General features: G+C 44.0%; 1 protein-coding gene across 1 annotated transcript in view; it reads right to left on the reverse strand.

Annotated features, from left to right (window-relative positions):
* Myo16 (myosin XVI) overlaps window positions 1-21,199 on the reverse strand; it is a 351,974-nt gene that overhangs the window by 116,364 nt on the left and 214,411 nt on the right. The window contains exons 24-27 of the mRNA XM_038326520.1: window positions 15,043-15,118; window positions 10,535-10,707; window positions 7,208-7,288; window positions 6,701-6,906 (exon numbers count right to left, since the gene is read on the reverse strand). Of these exons, the coding sequence (XP_038182448.1) occupies window positions 6,701-6,906; window positions 7,208-7,288; window positions 10,535-10,707; window positions 15,043-15,118 (536 nt within the window). The remainder of the gene's footprint in view (window positions 1-6,700; window positions 6,907-7,207; window positions 7,289-10,534; window positions 10,708-15,042; window positions 15,119-21,199) is intronic.

Consider the following 21,199-nt stretch of genomic DNA (forward strand, 5'->3'; position numbering starts at 1 on the left):
AGCACGCAGAATATTAAATAAATCACTGAGAAAAATGGCCAGGCCAGTCAGACAAGGTAAGTTCCTTAAAGACTTCTCTAAACACACACATGCTCTCTCTCTCTCCTCTCTCTCTCTACCTCCCCTCTCACTCACACACACACACACACACACACACACACACACACACACTCTCTCTCTCTCTTCTATGTGTTTGTGAGTGTGTGTGTGTGCATGTGTGTGTGGTCTTCCATGTTCTTTTGGGTATACATGAATATGTGAGTGTGTAGGTCAGAGGTCATCCCTGGATGTCATTCCCCAGGAAACATTTGAGACAGCTTCTCACTAAACCCCACGTTCTCTAAGTGGGCTAGTCACGTTAGCTGTCAAACACCAGGAATCTGCATGTCTCTCCCTCCCCAGAGCAGGGATCACAGCATGGCCTACTGTTCCCAGCTCTTTTCCTTGGGTTCTGGGGGTTGAACTCGGGTACTCTTGTTTGCATGGCTCTTTTAGGCAGGTGGCGTGACCTTTGATAATTCCTTCCTCCTACTCTACAATTTCATCAGCACTTGGTAGTATGATGTTTTCTGACATATGGCGGGAACTGTATTAACTGGAGAGCGAAGAGAATCTTGTCAGTTCACATGAGGTCTGGCTGTGGAGGACTCTCCTTTGCTTCTGTATACCCCGTCTCCCTTAAAAGGGCATAGCAGCTTGTCCCGATGTGGCCACATCAGTTGCTCCTATTCTACTGGCTGCAGCCATTGTGCCTCACAGAATAGGAGAACTTGCTCTGTTTAATTGTCCTTTCTTGTCCCTTGGGATCTTTCTACCAAGGTAAGAAATACGGGCTACTTGGCCAGAGAGCCTGCCCATAGTGGGACAACAAGGTGTGGAATATTCCTTTACACTGTGTGAACATATGTCTCTGTGATTGGGTTAATAAAGAGGCCCACTGGCCAACAGCTGGACAGGATAAGGTTAGGTGGGAGAACCAGACTAAGGACACCGGGAAGAAGAAGGGCGGAGTCCGAGGAGTTCACCAGAGGACACAGGAGATGCAAGATGAAAGAGACATAACACCACATGGAAGGATGTAGATTAAGGAACATGGGTTAATTTAAGCAGTAAGAGTTAGCTAGAAATAAGCCTGAGCTATTGGTTAATCATTTATAATCATTTATAAATAATAAGTCTCTGAATGGTTATCTGGGAGACACTGAGAAACTCAGCCAGCAGCAAGGTGCCAGACATGTGGGTGAAGTGGTGCTCTTAGATCCAGCCCAGTCAGGCTTGCCCTAGTACCACCTTTCCTGCTATCTGGCCACATCTGTGAGGAAAAGTCACTCATCCCAGCTGCCTGAATGAGGAAGAAGAATAAACTTTTGTTTTGTGCCACTAAATTGGGATGGACTAACAAGGCAAGGATGGCTGAGCTAGGATGCGCATACTCTCCCGTGTGTTTTATGTAGCCTCCTTGTAGGTAAGGTCTCTCATTCCATCCTGTGGGTGATGCATCAGCCAAATTTGAAAGAATAACGGCCCATCTTTTCCCTCCGGTTCACCAGAGGCATAGTCTGAACCCAAGCTTTCTTGGGTTTCTGTCATGAAGAAAAACCAACTTCACAGCTGAGCTGAGGCCCAGTCAAATGGGAGAGCACTTGGCTATTCGAAGCACACGGTTTGGATCGTTGGTCTTTTGGTGGTGTTGGTGGTGGTCTACAGACTGGGTTGCCGAGTGGTGACCTTTACAATGGAGCAGTGAAAGGCCCCACAAACTAAGGAACCAGATAGTGGTAGAGAACGTTCTTGAAAGGGAGACTCAGATTTGTCTCTCTTGCCATAGGGAAGCACAGACCCAGGCCCTCTTAGGGTACAAAGCAGTGACAGGCAAATCTTTACATAAGGAGCCTGAGCGTGAAGGGGAGCACTTTAGACCGCATGGCAGATGTTATGCCCCCATCAGATTGGCCCTGTAAGTAGTCTGTGGAGGCATTTTTTTTAATTCATGACTGATGTGGGAAGAACCAGCCCACTGGGGGTGGTACCATCCCTAGGCAAGTTGTTCTGTCTGTGTGGTATAAGAAAGCAACCTTAGAAAGCCACTAGGAGCAAGCCAGTAAGCAATGTTCCTCCATGGTCTCTGCTTCAGTTCTTGCCTTGAGGTTCTTGCCTTGATTCCCCTTCATGGCGAACTTCAAGTTCTAAGACAAAATCAACCCTTTCCTCTGTAGGTTGCTTTTGGTGGTGAAACTTGGTTACAATGTTTGATAGAAACTGAGACGCCATGTCTTCCCTGCAGCCCACCAAGACACCCTTGCCTGTGCTTATCAATCCCCCATCATGCTGTAACCCCGAAATATTAAATGTTATCAACATCAGCAGTTCTTGACTTCCAAACTGCAAAGCTGGACACAACATTCTCCTTCCTTCCATCGGAGACTTTTGGGGTGAGCACAGCTTTATTAAGGCATGGTGAGTCTTTTGCTTTGAGGGGGTTTTGGTTTCTGACAGTTAGGGTAAGTTGGTTTTGAGCAGAAAAGAAATATTTTATGCCACAAGAAGAATACAAGAAGGTCCGCTTTGCACAGGAGAGATATAAGCTGCTATCTGGAATTTCACCAGCAAATGTTTTCTATTAAATTCTACCTCCAGGACTTAGTTTTTTATAGCGGAGTTTCTTTGCCTGGGGTCATTCCAGGGTGCAGGTGAGCTTTGGAATATGCATGGAATATTGCATCAAGGCAGCTCACTGACAGCAGGGTTCTGATTGCATTTTCGTCAAGTTCCTCCGAGATTGGTAATCTCTCTATAGATCAATGTTTTTGTCAAATTCAGAGAGATGGTGACACACTTCTATTGAAATAAGTTAATAATGTCATTTGTGCGTAGCTACTGAAAACAAAGACGAGAAAATCACATCCCTTTCAGATAAGAAAATGTTAGAAGGAATACAGAGATTAACTCATAACGATGTTCCACACCCAAACTCTTTATTTATGAGAAATGCAAAAGTATTGTTATTATTCTTATTACGCAGAATTTTTACTCTAAATTGAGCATCAGTTAATTGCCTATGCCATGTCTTGCCTGAAGACATTTATTTATTAGTGTGTGCGCGTGTGTGTGTGTGTGTGTGTGTGTGTGTGTGTGTGTGTGTTAGGAATTGAACCTGGAGCCTTACTCATGCTAGGCAAACACCATCAAGTTATGTGTCTGGATCCTGAAGATATTTATTTAGTGCCTACAATGCTTATCAATAAGAGACAGTTCCGGCCGAGAAGCCATTATCTTAAGAGAAGTGTAGACCTAAAACCTGTACTTAATTTCAAAAGGTTAATTGCATAGTCTATTTTTATTAAGGTGGCCTTGACAGAGAGAGACACAAATACAAAAGGCAAAGTGGAGTAAACTTCCAATCACAGCGAGTATAATCTGTGTGTGCGGTGTGTGCACTCCGCGCACACAGTCAGTCACCCACCCTGGTGTGTGCACTCCGCGCACACAGTCACCCACCCTCTCTGTTCTGCAGGGGCATGGCAATTCAGATGTCTGCTGCTGTGACACTCATCAGGAAGAAAGGCAAAGTCACCTGGAGGATCTCTGAGGGATCCCCCAACACAGACGTGATTGATGCCATGCTCCTGAGACAGGCTCACTAAACGAACAAGCGAATGCCAGAAATGTGCTGCTTCTGTTGGTGGACGAATCCCGTCTCTTGGACCACAGAATATCTCAAACTTGGAGGAAGTCTCCCTAAGAAGCTTGGCAAATTGGTGTTTGGATTTGATGGCGTATTGGTCAGCAGCTGGAGATTTGATGTTTTCTGTACTAAGATTATTTTTTAAAGGAATTGGCATTTCTAGGAAGACATCAAAACAAAACAACATTCTCCCAAGAGATTACATCAGGGTTTTCAAAGCACTGTCTGCCCTTCACCAGCTTCAACAGTTCTGGCCAGCTGTTGGATACACCCATTTGCAGAATTCACCTCAAGCCACAGAAGATGAGGAACCCAAGCTCAGATGTGCTGTAGTAGGGATTCAATCATGCATGCTACAGGAGATGCTTCAGAGCTAGAGAACCGACCAAATTCTAATCCATCTAGACCCATGGCCTTGAGGGACCGCAGGGCGCTGGAAGATGATTCACACATCCATAGGTCAGGACTGCCATTCAGCCTTCGGTATTGAACTATGGATCAACCCAAAGAACCCTTGGGTTCCAGTCTATGCTGGCTCCCGTTCTGAAGGTTTAGGGTACATTTGGAGATCTCTTAGTTTTAAACTTACATGTGTATACTCTGGTTTTCCTTCAGATAGTATAAATCTTTCACCTTTTAAAAAACTTACCTGTGGGCAGGTTTACAACTCTTTCACCCAAAGACCACTTGTACCTAATGCTACAGGAGGGTTGACCTCTAATAAGCCAACTATAATGCATAAAAAATATAGAGCCATTTTAAAGCTCTATATCCCTGAAGACTGATTTGGTTTCTACTTAGGAAATAGGCAAAAGGGGCGAAGAGATATCCTAATAAACAATAATCAATAATGTGCCCCACCTATCCTAATAAACAATAATCAATAATGTGCCCCACCTATCCTAATAAACAATAATCAATAATGTGCCCCACCACTCTTGTCCAAGCCTCATAAAGTTCACTCATATATCCGAGCTCAGTTCACTCCTAATTCCCAATTTTGTAATTATTCCCTGTAAATTATAAAACGGTCTATATAGTTATAAGCATTATTATTTCCTTTACCAAGATTAATAATACTCACTTCACCTGAAAGCCAGCTCTGCATGGCCTCCCTCCTGAGCTTCTGTGGCAGACGGTGCATATCCAATTACAAAGCCCTGTCTGTTGCTTAGCTGAGCATGCGCGTGTCTGCCTACTAGGCTGCAGGCATCTTCAAACCAAGATAAAGTCACAGCAAAGCACTAGACTACACGCCAGACCAAGCAATAGCCCATTAGCATACATTTGTAAGCTAAATTAATATTCATCAACTACTTTCTTTAAAGTAGATTCATTTAGATTATTGATTTTCTGAAAATCAGACAAAGATTTATGGTTATATAAAAACATTATGGATATATGGGTTGGGGAAGATGGTTGGTTGGTTCAGCACTTGCCTCTTATATTAGTTACTCTTCTGCTGCTATTATAAAATGGGTCCAGAAGGTTAGATGTCTATAATGATGGGGAAGCCATGGTAACAGAAGAAGAAAGCTGAAAGACCAGATCCAACTACACAGAAAGAAGAGAGAGCAAACTGGACTGGGGAGAGGTTATAAACCCTCAAAGCCCACCCCCAGTGACACACTTCCTCCAGAAAGGCCATACCTCCTAAAGGCTTCATGACCTCCCTCAACAGTACCGCCGATTAGAGACCAGCTACTGAGATACATGAGGCTGTGGGGGAACATTTCTCACTCAAGCGCCATCCCCCTCAAGCAGGAGGACCTAACTTCAGGTCACCAGCATCCATGAGGAAAAGCCAGACAACATACAACCTAACGCTGGGGAAACAGGAACAGAGGTATCCCTGGGAGCTTGCTGTCAGCTAGCCAGTCTTTCCAAATTGGTGTGTTCCATGTTCAATGTGACACCCTGTCTCAAAAAGAAAGATGGGAAAGTGATGGAAGGAAGACACTAGATGTCAGTCTGTGCCTTACACATCGCGCACACACACACACACACACACACACACACGCACACGCACGCGCACGCGCACGCGCACGCGCACGCACGCACGCACACGCACGCACACGCACGCACACGCACGCACACGCACACGCACACACGCACATACACACACACGCACACGCGCACACACGCACACACGCACGCACACGCACACATACGCACACGCGCACACACACGCACACATACGCACACACGCACGCGCGCACACACACACACACACACACGTAAGCAGACATATGCTCCCCTCGACACACATACACAAACACCACATATAATACTTATGAGCAAATACATAGCCCTAAACCTGGCGCAGCTTTGCGGAAATTGTGAAGACTCCGGGCAAGCTTGCTGTGTGTAAGTGGGCTCATCCCTGCAGACACAAGGTTCTATTTCCTAACATTCCCCTCGTCAGTGCACTGCTAAGGCACATAGTGCATCTGAGTTTAAGTGATATCCGGGTCAGCAAACTTCTCTATAGGGCCAAATAATAAAAATACCTTACCTATATTTTGCACCATGTTTACCATTTCTGTGACCATTATAATGAAGAAATGGCCACAAAGCAGCATACGAACAAATGCTCCCACTACATTCCAGCAAACCTCTGTTTACACAAACAAGGAGTAATTGTTCCACCTGTGTGGTTTGGTAACCTTCCCCTAAACTGTATTTCTTCATACAAGATAAAGGAAAAAATAGCCATATTTATACCAATCACAGTAATGAACCTTATGAAAATACTGCATACCACAATTTTATAAATCTCTATGTTCACGGATAGCCACATATGAGGGGACCATATGGTTTCCAAAATCCTGTCCTCAGTGCGCTTGGTGACTTTTTACATGAGCTCTCTCAGTCTTCACTGCCTGCCACATTGTCTTGTTTTCCCATGATAGCAGAACCACGGAAAGCTATGCTCCCAAAGGAAATGGAAAGGACTGTTAAAATGGCATCAGTGTGACATCTCCACAGAGGGCAGAATAACAGCTTTAGACTGACCTGGCCAGGAAGTCCTCGAAGGAAGGACGCACTGGGTACCCATAGCGGAACAGTTTCACCAGCCCCAGGACACCAAGGTACTGTAGCTGGGCAGACACGTAGAAGTGATCAAACACACCAGGCAACTGTGAGGTGTTGGGCTTGATGCAATGGATGAAGTGTGGACTACCCCTCTGCAGCTTCCCAGTGATGTCTGCCAGAGATTTCTGCAGAAAGAGAAGAATGGAGCTGACTCCAGAGAGATGGTGGGTGGGAATGCAGCACAGTCTAAACAGTGGTCTCTGAATGCAATAAATGGCATAGCTGTGTATTGTGCATTGGTTCAGCACGAGTATCTCATGTGTGTGTGTGTGTGTGTGTGTGTGTGCTCGTGTGTGTGCATATGTGTGAGTATGTGTGTGGCCTTTCTTCTGAAGGTACTCAAGGCATGAGAAAGGGAAAACAAGGTGTAACATTAATACACCACAGTTGAAACAAACATGGAGCTTTCGAATCTAAATCACTAACCGTGAGCTGTGATGCGGTGGTGACGGGGTCTCCGCGTTCCAGTCTTTGTAGGAAAGTTGAAGATCCCTTCTTTTTTAATAACTGTGTTGGGGGGTGACAAGGAGGAGAGATTTATCATATTAGCTTCTGGTTTAAAAGGAAAAAATAAGCTTTACGCGTACGTTAATGCATTTATAGACAAATACATAAACCAAAGGTCATAAAAGTCAGGACCTTCGGTGATGTTACCTCAAGTTTGGGAAATGGGCACCTTGTGGGTCAGGTAATAGTCACGGCTGCTAACCTTTCACCCTCAGGGGTCTTGCTTAAACCACCAGTGCCTGCCCATCTTAATTTCACAGCAAAGACAGATTAGACCAATACAAGAGGATCCCTCCAGTGTCCTGGCTTTTCACAGGTTGCTCAGATTAGTTGTGAAACATAGTTTATATTAGGGCAAAAAAGATGCCGCTTTGCTACAATTTTGCTCTTACAGTTGTTACTTCGCTCTCTTAACTTTAAGACAATTATCACTGCACGTTTGTGTGGGTTTGATGCATTCTTGAGGTTCTCCCCCACCTTTTATTCCTTCTCAGTTGCTAAAAGGAATGCACTCGTACGGTGCTTATGCTTGGAAACTGGCAGAAGGCCGTGTTCTTCAATAAATAATAAAACCAGCCTTTAGAAGAAAAACATCGTATGTAGCAAAGATTAAGCGATAATGGAGAAACATTTAAAAGACAGTGAAAATGGTACTGCTGAGTGAGGAGATGAAGGGAGGGCAGGAGGTGATTAATTAAACCCCACCAGGGGCTGGAGGATGACACATTACGTTTCAAAGAACCACAAGGGTGCAGACTAACATAACTCTAAAATAATTCCTCTTAACACCGAGGAAGAGAAAATTCTGATGAAACACAATTATCTGCTTGGTAGTGCTAAGAGGACAGGAGCTAATGAAATCCAGTCATCTCTTCGGTACCGCGAGGACAGAAGCTCATTTCCTTCCATTAAGATGAACTATGCAGGGCAGTGATTCATTGCGGCTGACAAGGGAATGCAAAATGAAACACTTAGCCAGCATCCACCCGTTTCTACAAATTCAGTGCCAAAGTCATGTCCAGTTAAGGAATGAGTAAAATGCCAAGTTTCTGGTCCAAGGGTAGACATACAAGGACTGGGTGAGGTTGAAGGGAAAAGCAAGGGCAGTGGGGAGCAGAGGTTGATGGATCATGATAATAAGACTCCACCATTGCAGGTGGGCAAAGGGTCCTCTTTCTGGACAGCCTGAATTACATCTCTTCTCCAGTCCTTCAGGGAAAAGCTGAATGGCACCCAGGCAGGTCTCAAGCACTTAATAATTGAGGTTAAAAACTATAGTTTAGATGTGTATGGTGATTTCTTATTGTGAATGTGCAGTCTGCATGAAAACCACAAGGCCAGAGGTGCTGAGACCCTTGGAATCAAGTTCTTCCCACAGGGAACCCTTGTCTTCTAATGTAGAGATGACTTTCCCTAGCCCATAAAATGGAATTACTGCCAAGTCTAACTCTGCAACTTGCCTAAGGGTCACTGATCCTACAGTCTACTGACTACATGCACATGTACACACAGGGAAACACAGCATGTACATATATAAGCACACATGCACACACACATAAGCACATATGCAGGAAGAAACATACAGAGGCACATACATACACATGGGCACACATGCACACACACCCACAGGCATGGACACATAAACATACATATACAGCCACACATATACATACACACAAGTACACACAAACATTCATACACAGGTATGCTGGGCATGTACACATGCAAACACACATACATTTACACAAGCATAAACAAATACACAGACAGGCACACACATATGTATTCACACAAGTACATGCACAAACACAATGGGCATACATATAAACATTTACACAAAATCATACACATATGTGCACATATATACATATTTATATATACACACATATATACACATACATATATACACATTGACATACACAGAAACACAATGCACATGCATATGCATACATATACCCACGTGCACACATATACTCACAAAATCCACATGTGTATACATATATCCATAAAATATACATGAAGAGGTATATGCATATGTACACATATATATGTATACATGCATATATCTAAGTTCCTACATATACACACATGTACACACACACACACACACACAAATCTGTCATTTCAAACTATGCTTTCCCTTGAACTAGAGAGCTAAGGCATGTTTCAACCTGCCTCAGTAACTGCACTTGAAAATCAACTGTTCTCAGTCCCTTCCAAATTATGCACATCTTCTTCTATATTTTGGTAGACACAAGCAAGAAACTGGAAGGCAGTCTGCTCTTGTATTCCCAAGAAACAAAGCAGTGCATATCTATTCCCAAGGCACTTGGAATAACTCTTCATGCAGGTTTTAGAAATGGAACCTTTAGTCCTAAGTCTATGTGGAAGAAACACACTAACAATTAGTGTAAAATAACAGCAAGTTTAAAGTCTGCAAATACACAGTGGAAATGTTCTGGGCCTGGGAGATTAAGAGAAGTCACACTTTATCACTTGCAGACTCTGAACCTTGGGAACAATCAGATCCATAGGATAAGATACTAAGTCTACTTCTTCTAATTCAATTGTCCTGAAGTTCCTTAACATTCATCCAAAAAGATGGTTGTAAAGAGGAAAAATAGCAGGATGTCTCACAGACAACCAAAGATCACACAATAAACTGTTCTCACACTGAACGGTCGTTATCCTGAACCTTTCTTTCTGTGGCTTCTCACCCACTTGTAACCTTGGAAGCTACCTATCTTAGTCAGCATTAACTGTTAACTTGACACAGCCTAAAGGCACCTGAAAAAAAAGTCTCAGTTGAGTAAGTGTCTTTATCAGTGGTCTGTGAGGGACTGTCTTACTCAGTAGAGTCCAGCCCACCGTAAGTGGTATCATTTCTTGCACAAGTGGCCCTGGGCTGTGCTGTATGAGAAGCCTGGCTAGGCATGAACCAGCGAGCCAGCCAGTCATCAAGCTGCGTTCCTCCACAGTCTCTGCTTCAGATTCCTGCCTTAAGTTTCTGCCCTGATGTCCCTCCGAGATGAACTGAGACATGGAACTGAGATGAAATCAGCCCTTCTCTCCCCTAAATTGTTTTTGGTCATGGTGGTTGTCACAGCAACAGAAAGGCAACCAGGCCAGCATCCTCCCTGTTAGTTCCTTCTGGTAGAATGTGGGTATCTTTCCATTACAGTGAGACAGTGCTTTTCAGAAAGAAGAGATTGCACTAAGTAAACGTAAGAACAATGAAACTCCTACCTTGCTAAGTTCTAGGTAATTCTTGTTCGCGCCAATCATCGAAGAGGCGGCTCTCTTACTGAGTATGGTGGATTTGTGTCCTCGGAATTTAAATGATGGGTAGGAAGATATAAGCGATCCCGTTTGTGACAGTTTTGACTGGAACAAATGACTGATCACAACATTTTCACTCGCTAGGAGATAAACAGATGAACATCGTAAGTGGCATTAAAATCACTGCCAAACGTTAGGCTCACTCTCCATGGAAGCACCCCTCTCCCATTCTGTGTGGACAGTGTCACTGATATTGGACAGTGGGGAATTCTTTGTCCTGGGCTCCATGTTGTCTCCACCAGTGTTCGCTTCTCCTGGTGATGGCGGCTCTCATTGCCCTTGGCTTGAATCTTGACCTGAGCTCTTGGTTCGTGGCTCTCTAAGGATACACATCCTCCTGTCTCGGTTGTCAGCCCTGAATCTTACCAGCTTGCACCTGACAGGCTTTTGTGCACTTGACACTACCATAAAAACATGAGTTTGGGGCTGCAACTCCTTCCCCATTGCAAGAAAATAACTACCCTACCTAGAAGACATTTTACCATGTGAACCCTGTCAGAGAAGTATTTAAACACTTGTGGTGACTCGCCCTCCTGTGGTTGCATCTGTCATTAGGTTAAAGTAGCCAAAAAGCCCCTCTGAGTTCAGCTACAGTGGTGAGGTGACCCATCCTGACACCAGACTATTCAGATCTGATGGTCTGATGTTAGGAGATCTTGCCCAGCTACTCAAGGGAGGGTCAGAGCTCCAGCAGGTGGGTTTTGGATTATGAATATTTTGAATAGCATAAAATACAATAATGTATGTGTTGGTTAAGAATATGGGTGGGGCCTTCTGCTCCTAGTGTGCCTATGTAGATACCTTCTGAGCTCAAGTGGTTTTTTTTTAAAAAAACACTATGAAAATGACAGTGGCCACATCTTGAAGATTACTGCAAAATTAAAATTTGAAATAATTTACATAACTTCTTAGGATCATGTTCAGCCTATCAGACACTTAGTGTTCAGCAGCAAAGTGGGTTTGTTTCTACCTTTTCCACACACAACACAGCAAACCACGTAATACATATGTGGTGTGTATACATGCTGTGTGTGTGTAATATCTTCGATGGAAATTCATTGCATTAGTGAACAGGAAGGGAAACAGCACTATCAGAGAAGGGAGTGAGAGAGTGGGAGAAACAGTCAAGAGGGAACGCTGGAATTCTGGGTGAAAATGGCAGGCGTCAGGATAAATATGTTACCTTTAGTACACACCTACACATACACACATCACCTACATGTATATCCGAGACTTTCTGGGTACGAAACATGCCTAATCAAAATACAACACAGTAATAAGAGCTCACCCAACCCCTGGCCTTGGCATTGCCAGTTCTTCAGCAGAACTAATTGCTGATTCAGCACTGGCAGTGGGGACGATGATTCACTGGAGAGGTTTGGGGAGGCCAGTGGTCAGCAAGTGCTGAGCATCGGGGAGCCTATCCAAAAGAGGTGGGTGTTGACGGGACTAGGATCTGATAGCCACGCCTTATCCATTAATAAAGGGAAAAGGGGCTGCTAGAATAAAATACTACTGCTGACGGATAACCCTCGCTTCGCGGCTCTTAGAGAAATCATTGGGTAGAACTGTGATGGGACAGGGGACTTCTTCAGTCTCACAGTGCTTTCTCACATCCTACAAACCAACAACAGAGAAAACGTAGCCAGCGGAAACCAAAGGCGCCTTATCCCAGCAGAGAAGGTGAACACCACCAGGGACACGCCAGACCATCACCTCTGGAGATCAGTGCACGAAGGGTCCCTCGTTTCCATGGGATTCCAGACTCTCACAAGAGAACACCAACTGACCCTGAACCCTTGTTCAAAATCAGCAGCTTGGGCATTGCTCAGAGGGGTACAGAGAAGTGGGAGCATTGCCTAAGGGTAAAAGTGATGAAGCAGAACCGGCCCCCTAACTGGGAGAAAACCAGTAGAAAAGACATTTGTGGCAGAAAGACGGAGGTGCAGCCTGCTCCCTGCGGGCGGGGCATCAATGAGTAAACTCTTGGTAATTTACTGAGTCCATGGAAGATGAATTCCTGGTGTCCAGGAAGGGCACTGAGGTGCTTAGACTTGGAGAGGAAAATGTTCCAGACAACACAAGAAGGGATAGAAGGAGAGGTAAAGGCAGAAAAAGCATTTGGGAATTCTAATTTTTTAAAACCTTTAAGTTTAAAAGTTTTTAAGATAATAATGTAAACAATAGGCACTACCCATTTAAAGATATATAAATTGAAAATTATAATTGAACAATTACATGTAATTGAACAATTATTATATGTATTTAAAGTGTGTGTGTGAATGTGTGGGGGGGGTTGTGGGGTGGACAGGGCCCAGATATAAATGATAAAAAAGTCATTCTTCTAATAGGGGTGAGGTGTATTAAATAAATTGAAAACACTACATATACATACAGGCCACAACATACATTTTTTTGCCCCATTTCTCTAAGTCACAGGGTCAGATTGCATGATTGAGAGCAGGGACTGGCATCTTTCTGCCACAAATGAGGGCCTCATGGACATCCTGTCAGAACCCCAGCCATGGCTGTGTGAGCAGAAAGAAGGCATGCAGTCGTCCCGCCTGCATCTGCCTCTCAGAGCTGGGGAATGAATCTCCAGGAAGAGGCGGTCTTAGTTCCTTGTCCTCTTAGGCTCAGGTGGGTAGAATCTCCCTTACCTTACTCAAAAGTAGACCCCTATCTTCCTCAAAAGAGGACCCCCCCACCTCCCTCAAAGATAGACCTTCCCCAAAGTTAAAGCTCCAACTTCCTCGACAGGGTTTCCCACTGCGAAAGGGCTGTACCGGGGGTCGTTGTTTATCAGCTAAATGTCCTTATAATTGCTATCCATGACGTCGTCACAGCCTGCAGGTTCACAGGACACCATCACTGCCGGGCTTCTCTGGCTGGCCCGATGCCATAGGTGAGTAACTACAGTCTGTAGGCCAAGCGCGGCCACCACATCTGCCTGGACGCACTGCTCCCAGCGCAGTTCTGTGTACGCTTGCATCGTCTCTAGCTGCTACCCTGTTGTTCCCGCAGTAGCGCCGGTTCACTGCAAGGAGGCCTTATGGTTCCCGAAGCCTGACACACCTCCTGTGCTCTCCACAGAAAGCACGCACCACCTGACATACGAATCACGAATGTGCCAAAGCATACTGTGAATTTAGTCTTCCTGCTGAGAACTAAACAATACTCACCCATGTTTTCTTGGAATCAAATGAACGTGTTAACGAGTGTAAGCAACAGGGAAAAAAAATGAAAATATGGGCACTCGATAAAATAAGCCAGATTAAGACAGCCCTGGTCATCCTTTCCCCATTCTAACTATGCACATATGTGTTCTAATATTGCAAAACACCTAAATGAAATCAAGATTGTGGTGTTTAAGCCATGCTCTGTGTATCTGACCTTCACATAGAGACCCAAAGGGAAGCGCCTCAATAGTGAAAGCTGAAATAATTGCCATGGGAGGGTTGGCACCTGCTTCCTAGTAGGTGAGAGAGGACGAGCGTGTCAAGCCTGCCTCTCCGTGTGGTTTCATCGTCTCCTGCAGGGTCTCGGCTCAGAGAGTTCACAATCGCTGTATGGCTGAGAGGCCAGCAGAGAGAGGAACTGTGTAAACAGTGCGTCATGACTACGGGGCCGTGACGTGGACGGGGACGTCCCGAGTCAGTGGTGACGCAGGCGTCTGATCTTCAGTTCAAAGCGTTGACCTACTTCACCAAGTCTGAAGTGTCCTTCCAGGAAAGACAGATGGCCCTGCCTCAGCCAGAGACTTAACCCTACTTCAAGAGGCTACCGGAAAAACATGAATCACCAGCACTCTACTAAGAAAGGGATTACTAGAACAGATAAAATCACATGTGTGTGATTATGGCGTGCAATTAGAATATAGTGTTACATATTGTACAGAATTATAGTTGATATGTGTACATAAAATATTAATACCCACTATATAGGAGTCTAGATATGTGTACGTATTTATATGTATATATGTATTTATACATGTACACATTGATCAGACTTCTACTTAGTGGGCATTAATACTTCATAACTGAACGTACATAAAAATAAAATACCACTCTAATTGTGACCCGGAGTCATCTTTAGTAATGGCATTCGCCCTGCTGTGGTCTAAATCAGCTCGGGAGCCACATCCGTCTTCGTCAGTCTCCATGGACGCGCTCTTCCATATTCGTGTGCTGACACAGGAAAGGTGTTTTCCTTGCCTGCCCACCGAAAGCTTCGCCAAATCTGGGTTTCTGCTGAACTCCAAATTAGGCTGTAATCAACGTCCCGTGCGGCAACATACTCGTTATCCCAAACGCTAGAGAGTAAATGACATTCCAATTGCCCTTTAGATGATAGCACATTTTACAGGAAATCACCCCAGGATCAAGAAATAAGTGCGGGGAGAAAACCCGACTCACTTTTCATGACAAACAGGAGGTTCTGCGAAAGGCTGTCTTTATTTCTTTCAACTGCGCCACCAATTTCATACATTACCTGTAACGAGACAAAAATCACAAAATCACTTCATGATAAAAGGTGGCTGGAAAATCCTTTTAAGAACACCCGATTGAGATGGGTCTTAAAGGCACCTGCGTGAGGCACCGTCAGGAAGTTCACAGTCCATGGAAGAATGGAGCTGGTTGTCCTGTTGCCCATGGTGGATCAGAACAGTGTGAGCTGGGTGTCATGAGGCATTCACTGGACAGACATTGCTAAGTGTTAGCAGATTCATCCACTCCAGAGAGACTTTTCTCAACATGGCTGGTCATGACCAAATGGGACCCTCATCAGAAAGTGGATAAAGTAGACGTACACAGATATACACACACATACACACACACACACACATATACACGCATACATACACACATACATACATATATACACACAAACATATACACACACACATACATACACACATATACATATACACACACACATGCCTAGCATGCATGTATTTTACACAGTGGACCGTGTTGTTGAACATCCCATAGTGAAAGGCTCCTGGCGTCATAAAGGATCACTCGATCCATAACTAAAACGGAGGTAAGCCAGTTTAAGCCAGAACCCTAGCTTCTCTGTGCGCTCTGTTAGGGAGGTCAGGCTGGTGACACCACACAGACAGACCACATCATCTTTACAAACAGCTAGGGCTTTGATGAGCCCCTTTAATGTCTACTTGGACTTCGTTGAGACTCTATAATGGCCCCAAGTTCCAATTTAAAATTTTCAGGATGGTGGTAGGTACTGTCCCAAGTTGCCAAGTCGGTGACAGAATGCGTGGGAACGTCTTTGCGGATGGCCCAAAAGTTAAGACAGAAAGGTTCACGTGCTGAGTCAGCGTCTGACCAGCCCTGGTTGTCACTTAGCTGTCACTTCTTCAACCCATTTTTAGAAAATTAATGGCAGATGAACTCACCTTCTCCTGGCATAACCTCCGATGTCTCTGAGAAATAGGTGCTGCTTTGGGCTTGCTTCCCAGACTCCCTAAGCGCCCTTCCAGATACCCGCGACATTTCTGTGAAGATTGTGTCTGCATTCCCCTCTCTCAACATCCCTCTTTCTGGCTTCACATGTTCCTGGTGCAGACAACTGGCAGTACTCCAACAGCAGGGATTTAAGCCACAGCCCTCCTATGGGACAGCCCATGGCATCTCCTCACTCACGCTGAGCTTGCCCCACCCCTCCTGGTATTCCCCAACTCCTCCAGAGCTCTGATGGGCTGTTTTGCTAATTTCTCCCACGTCCTGGACCTCAGGCTGACCACAGAAGCACTGACTGGCACTGGACTGCTTCCACATCCCTGACTGGGACAGCAGGGACAGGGCAGCCCTCATCCTCTGTGCCCACCACTGCATGCTGAGGTTTCAGATCAGTCCTGCTTGCTCAGTTTCCCGACTCACTTCTTGATGACATCACATCACAGTACACCCTGGAACTGTCAGAAATATTTTTGCTGGTCTTCAAGTTCCCAGCACCATTTCTAATTTCTCTCATTCTTAGCAGCTAACCGTATTTCTTTCTTTCAGGGAAAGACTAAGACTCTCTTACATGAAAACATCTCTGGGCTCTAATTTCCTTTTCCAAATAGCTCTTCATTTCATCTTCTGCATACTGTGAAGGTGGAGAGCTTTAATGACCAGGATGTTCTCCCCAGGATTGTCCCTGCCTTCTGACAGTGACTAAAATCCCTGCATTTGTTTCCTCAGTTCCCACTTTTTATACTTAGTAATTCATACTAGTGAAAAGTACTACTGCTTATTATCATAATTAAAATAATAAAAAGACCAAAAGTTCAGTTCTTCTTTCTACTTTCTCAGCTGTTTATGCCAACTCCCCTGTTAGGGGGTAATGCCATTTACACAGAAGCCCTAGGCCTCTGGGGTAGAGTTCTCTTATTATATGGTTCTAGTCTATAATACCAGTCTATTTCCTGCAGGAGACTCTAATGATTCCAAATGAAACACACACACACACACGCACACACACACGCACACACACACACATTTATAAACATAGGCATGCGCACACATGCATGTACACACATAAACAAGACTAAACTGATTTTCTGGGAACACATTTATTTTCTTTCTTGTTTCTGTCACGGCTTATGTCTTCTTCTGACCTCCATGACAAGACGGCTACCATGTACCTACGTGGTGCCTATCTGTTTATTGGCCAGCTCACTCTCCACAGCAACTGGCAAATGCCTCATCCATCTGGTACAATGACTCTTTCGTGAAAATGGCAAGTTTGCTACATTGTGACTGAGAAGGCCATGTCACAGCATGGCCTTCTTAAGATTATACAGGTTTTGCCATCATGAACTCATGAGGTTATGGGATCTGCGAAGTTTTCACGCATAATATCCTGGTTTACAGATCTAGAGTCAAGGCCGGAGGTCTTTACTAAAATGAAGCTCACAGTTTCCCTAATGCAGACTTTACCAGGTACATTCTCTAGAAAAAATATAACACACACACACACACACACACACACACCAACGTTCAATGACGACTTGTTATTTATAGGTTGGAAGCATAGAGTGTAATAGCTAGCAGAATTCATCTTATGGCAAGCATTTTTGCATTAAGCAGTACATCACCGTGCAGGCTTCTTTTTTTTTTTTCTGTAAATTTGTTAAGCCTTTAAATCCTTTTCAGGGGGATAAGTCACATTCTATAAAGTTCCCCATCTGTAAAATTTCTGATCCAAGCCCTAAAAAGTGGATGAATCCAGTACAGATACAATTTGAGTAAACATTTCAGTCTAAACACTGGACACTACCATAACCAATATAGTCATACAAGGGCCCTAGCTGTTTCTTATGATATTTAGGACATAGATTCTCCAAACTCAGATTCAAATAATTTTTCTAATCTCAAATATGAAACCAAGTATTTTATATGGCATATTTTATGGGATAATATATGGGACATTTTAGTGGGAAATGGTGTTAGACAGTCATCCATATCCAGGGTATCACAACCTGTTATTTTGGAGATAGCATCTATGCATTTTGCAAAGGACATACAATACATGCATCTGCATACAATGTGAGCGTGTATGCAGAGACACAAGACACATGTTGAAATACATACTTAAGGCTAAAGAATAACCAGACCCTACTTAATGAAGAGAGTTAATTACATCTAACAAGTCTGCAGCTGGCATTGTACGTTCCATCTAATACTGCAAGGATGCTGCCGTTGTGAGCACACAGCAGGAAGACTGCCAGAGCAGGGCCTGAACTTTAAAGAGATAAAAGAAAGGAAGGAAGACGTGAGGGTAGGACAGGGATCAGTTGGTAAGAAGGAGGCTGGTCAGAATGGGGAGGATGAAAAAGAGGTGCATGTGATCATAGGCCCCATGTTCAAGACGGAAATGTCATAAATAAAGTCTAAATACGAAGTGTCCATGCACAACCATGTTTGTGGCATTAATAGTATCTTCCTGTCTTTTAAGTATTACAGCTTACTACTTTAAATTTAAGATTTCTGGAGTCCCATGGTTTGGTAAAGGATAATATAGGTAAGTTCTATGTGTCTCTAACCGGTTTCCTTCCAGGGCAGGATCCTGTAATATAATCAATACTGGCAAGTTGACCAATGCAGTGAGACTATGAAACATTACACCAGCATGGAGCCCTGTGTGTTCAGAGTTTCCTTTGATATACCCCTTCCCATAGCTCAGTCCGTCTGTATGTCTATTCTTGGTTCTTTGTTCGGTGGAGCCCTCTGCCTGCTGCCACTGTCTGGAAGACAAAGCTTTGATATGTCATGTGAAACACAGTCAGCTAATTCTTTCTACTTCACTCTTTACAAACCTCATTGTAGCAACTTAAGCATCATTGTAGCAACTTAAGCGTCACTGTAGCAACTTAAGCGTCATTGTAGCAACTTAAGTGTCACTGTAGCAACTTAAACGTCACTGTAGCAACTGTAGCAACTTAAGCATCACTGTAGCAACTTAAGCGTCACTGTAGCAACTTAAGTGCCTGAACCCTTTCCTTACATATTTGACAGTGAGGTGGGCTGTGCTTCTGGATCTCCAAAGAATCTGTTTGGATACAAGGTCTCACTGATTCATGTTCCTGCTTAACACTGGCATCATCACAGGCTCTCCCTCCCTCCCTCCTCACTCCCTTTCTCTCTCTCTCTCTCTCTCTCTCTCTCTCTCTCTCTCTCTCTCTCTCTCTCTCTCTCTCTCCCCCTCCCTTTCTTCCCTCTTCCCTCCCTCCCTCCTCACCCCCTTTCTCTCTCTCCTCTCTCTCTCTCCTCTCTCTCTCTCTCACACACACAGTGAGAGCTGACAACTTTCTGCACTGTCTTCTATCCATGAACATGGTACGCCTCTCCTGTTTGGACTCTGACTTCCTCTATAATCATTTTGTGCTTTTCAGGGTACTCTGTCTATATATCTTTTAGGAGCATTTCTTGTACCTATACATTTTATTGCATTTTGAGTGCCTATGAATGCTATTCTGTTTAATTTTGGGGTCCACTACTGATTTAAGAATACAAAAAATGTTTAAGCTTTTCTTCCATCTTTTTAAAATGTTATTGTTTGCAGATTTCAGACATGAGTACTGTATTTGCATCATCTCCACCTTTCCCTCCCCCCTCCAACTCGTCCCACGTTCCCCCTTACACTGCCTCACCACTTCATAGCCTCTTCTTTGCTATTGTTATGACATATGTCCTGACTGAACTTCCAATTTCTATGTGGTTTTCTTCTTTCTTCTTAGTGGATTCCTTGGGATTCTGTCCACTGATACATATGCCGTGTGTAAGCAGGGATAGGTGCTTTTTTTTCTTCCAACCTATCAGGCTTTTATTTCCCTTCTTACCTCACCTCACCAAATTCACTAAAACCTCCAGTGAATGCTAGGTTGCAGTGGTGACAGCCAGCATATTTGCCGGCCTCCTGATCTTAGGAGGAGAGCACCCAGTTTCTACGGTTACACAGAACATGAGCAATGGGAGCTGTGGGTGCTCTTTCATGGGGTGAGCCATCTCCTCCAGAGCCGTCTTCTTGAGAATCACATATGATACTGGCAATGGACTTCTCTGCCGTGGGCTGTGGGTGCTCTTTCTGGGGCCAAACCATCTCCTCCACTGTTTTCTTAGAATGTTTCTTGTATGTTGTATGTTGAAATTTACCAAATGCCTTTTCCGTATTCATTGATACAATGACATGTTTTTTCTCCTTTAGTTTATTAGTATTCTGGATTACCTTGAATGATTTTCAAATATTGAAAGTTTTTACATTTTGGAAAACATTAACTGACCATGGTAATTGTGTGTGTGTGTGTGTGTGTGTGTGTGTATGTGTGTGTGTGTGTGTGTACCACAAATTGCTAAGTTCAGTTTGCTATGGTTTTTGAGTGCCTCTCCAATTCTGCTCTTGAGTGACAGTTTCCTGGTGTACCTGTGTTCTAGCTTTTGTCTGGTTTTGGGATGGGGCAAAGTTAGCTTTGTAAAAGAAATCAGAAAGCACTCTGTCTTATATTTTTTTGGATCAGACTGCATGGAGTCAGTACTAATTTTCTTTTAAGCATTTGGTAGAATTCTCCAGTTAAGCCATCTGTAAGAAAGAGATTTCTTTTTTGGGAATTTTGAATTTTCAAATTCCTTTCTTTGACTGGCCTGCTGGGACGATCTGCTTCACTGGGGTGAGCTGAGGTAGCTGCGCTTTCTGAGGAACCGGTCCATTTTAGCCTAACCATCAAATCGAGTGGAGTTGCTTGTGTTCCCTTTTGATCTTCTGAATGCTGGCAGAGACACAGAGATTCTTTCTGGCTTATTCCTGATATTGTTATTTATATCCTTTTATGGTCAACCTTACTAGAGGTTTTTCATTTTTATCCATGTGTTCAAGGGACTGTTTCTTTTTTTAAAAAGATTTATTTTGATTATTTTTAATTATGTTCAGATGCATGTGTCTCTGCATGTGCATGCAGGAGTTCACAGAGGACAGAAGCATTGGATGCTCTGGGCCTAGAGCTACAGACGGTTGTGAGCCACCTCGTGTGGGTGCTGGGGACTGAATCCAGATCCTCTGGAAGAGAAGCAA

The sequence above is a fragment of the Arvicola amphibius genome, chromosome 4 (assembly GCF_903992535.2).
Source record: "Arvicola amphibius chromosome 4, mArvAmp1.2, whole genome shotgun sequence".
Taxonomy (NCBI): domain Eukaryota; kingdom Metazoa; phylum Chordata; class Mammalia; order Rodentia; family Cricetidae; genus Arvicola; species Arvicola amphibius.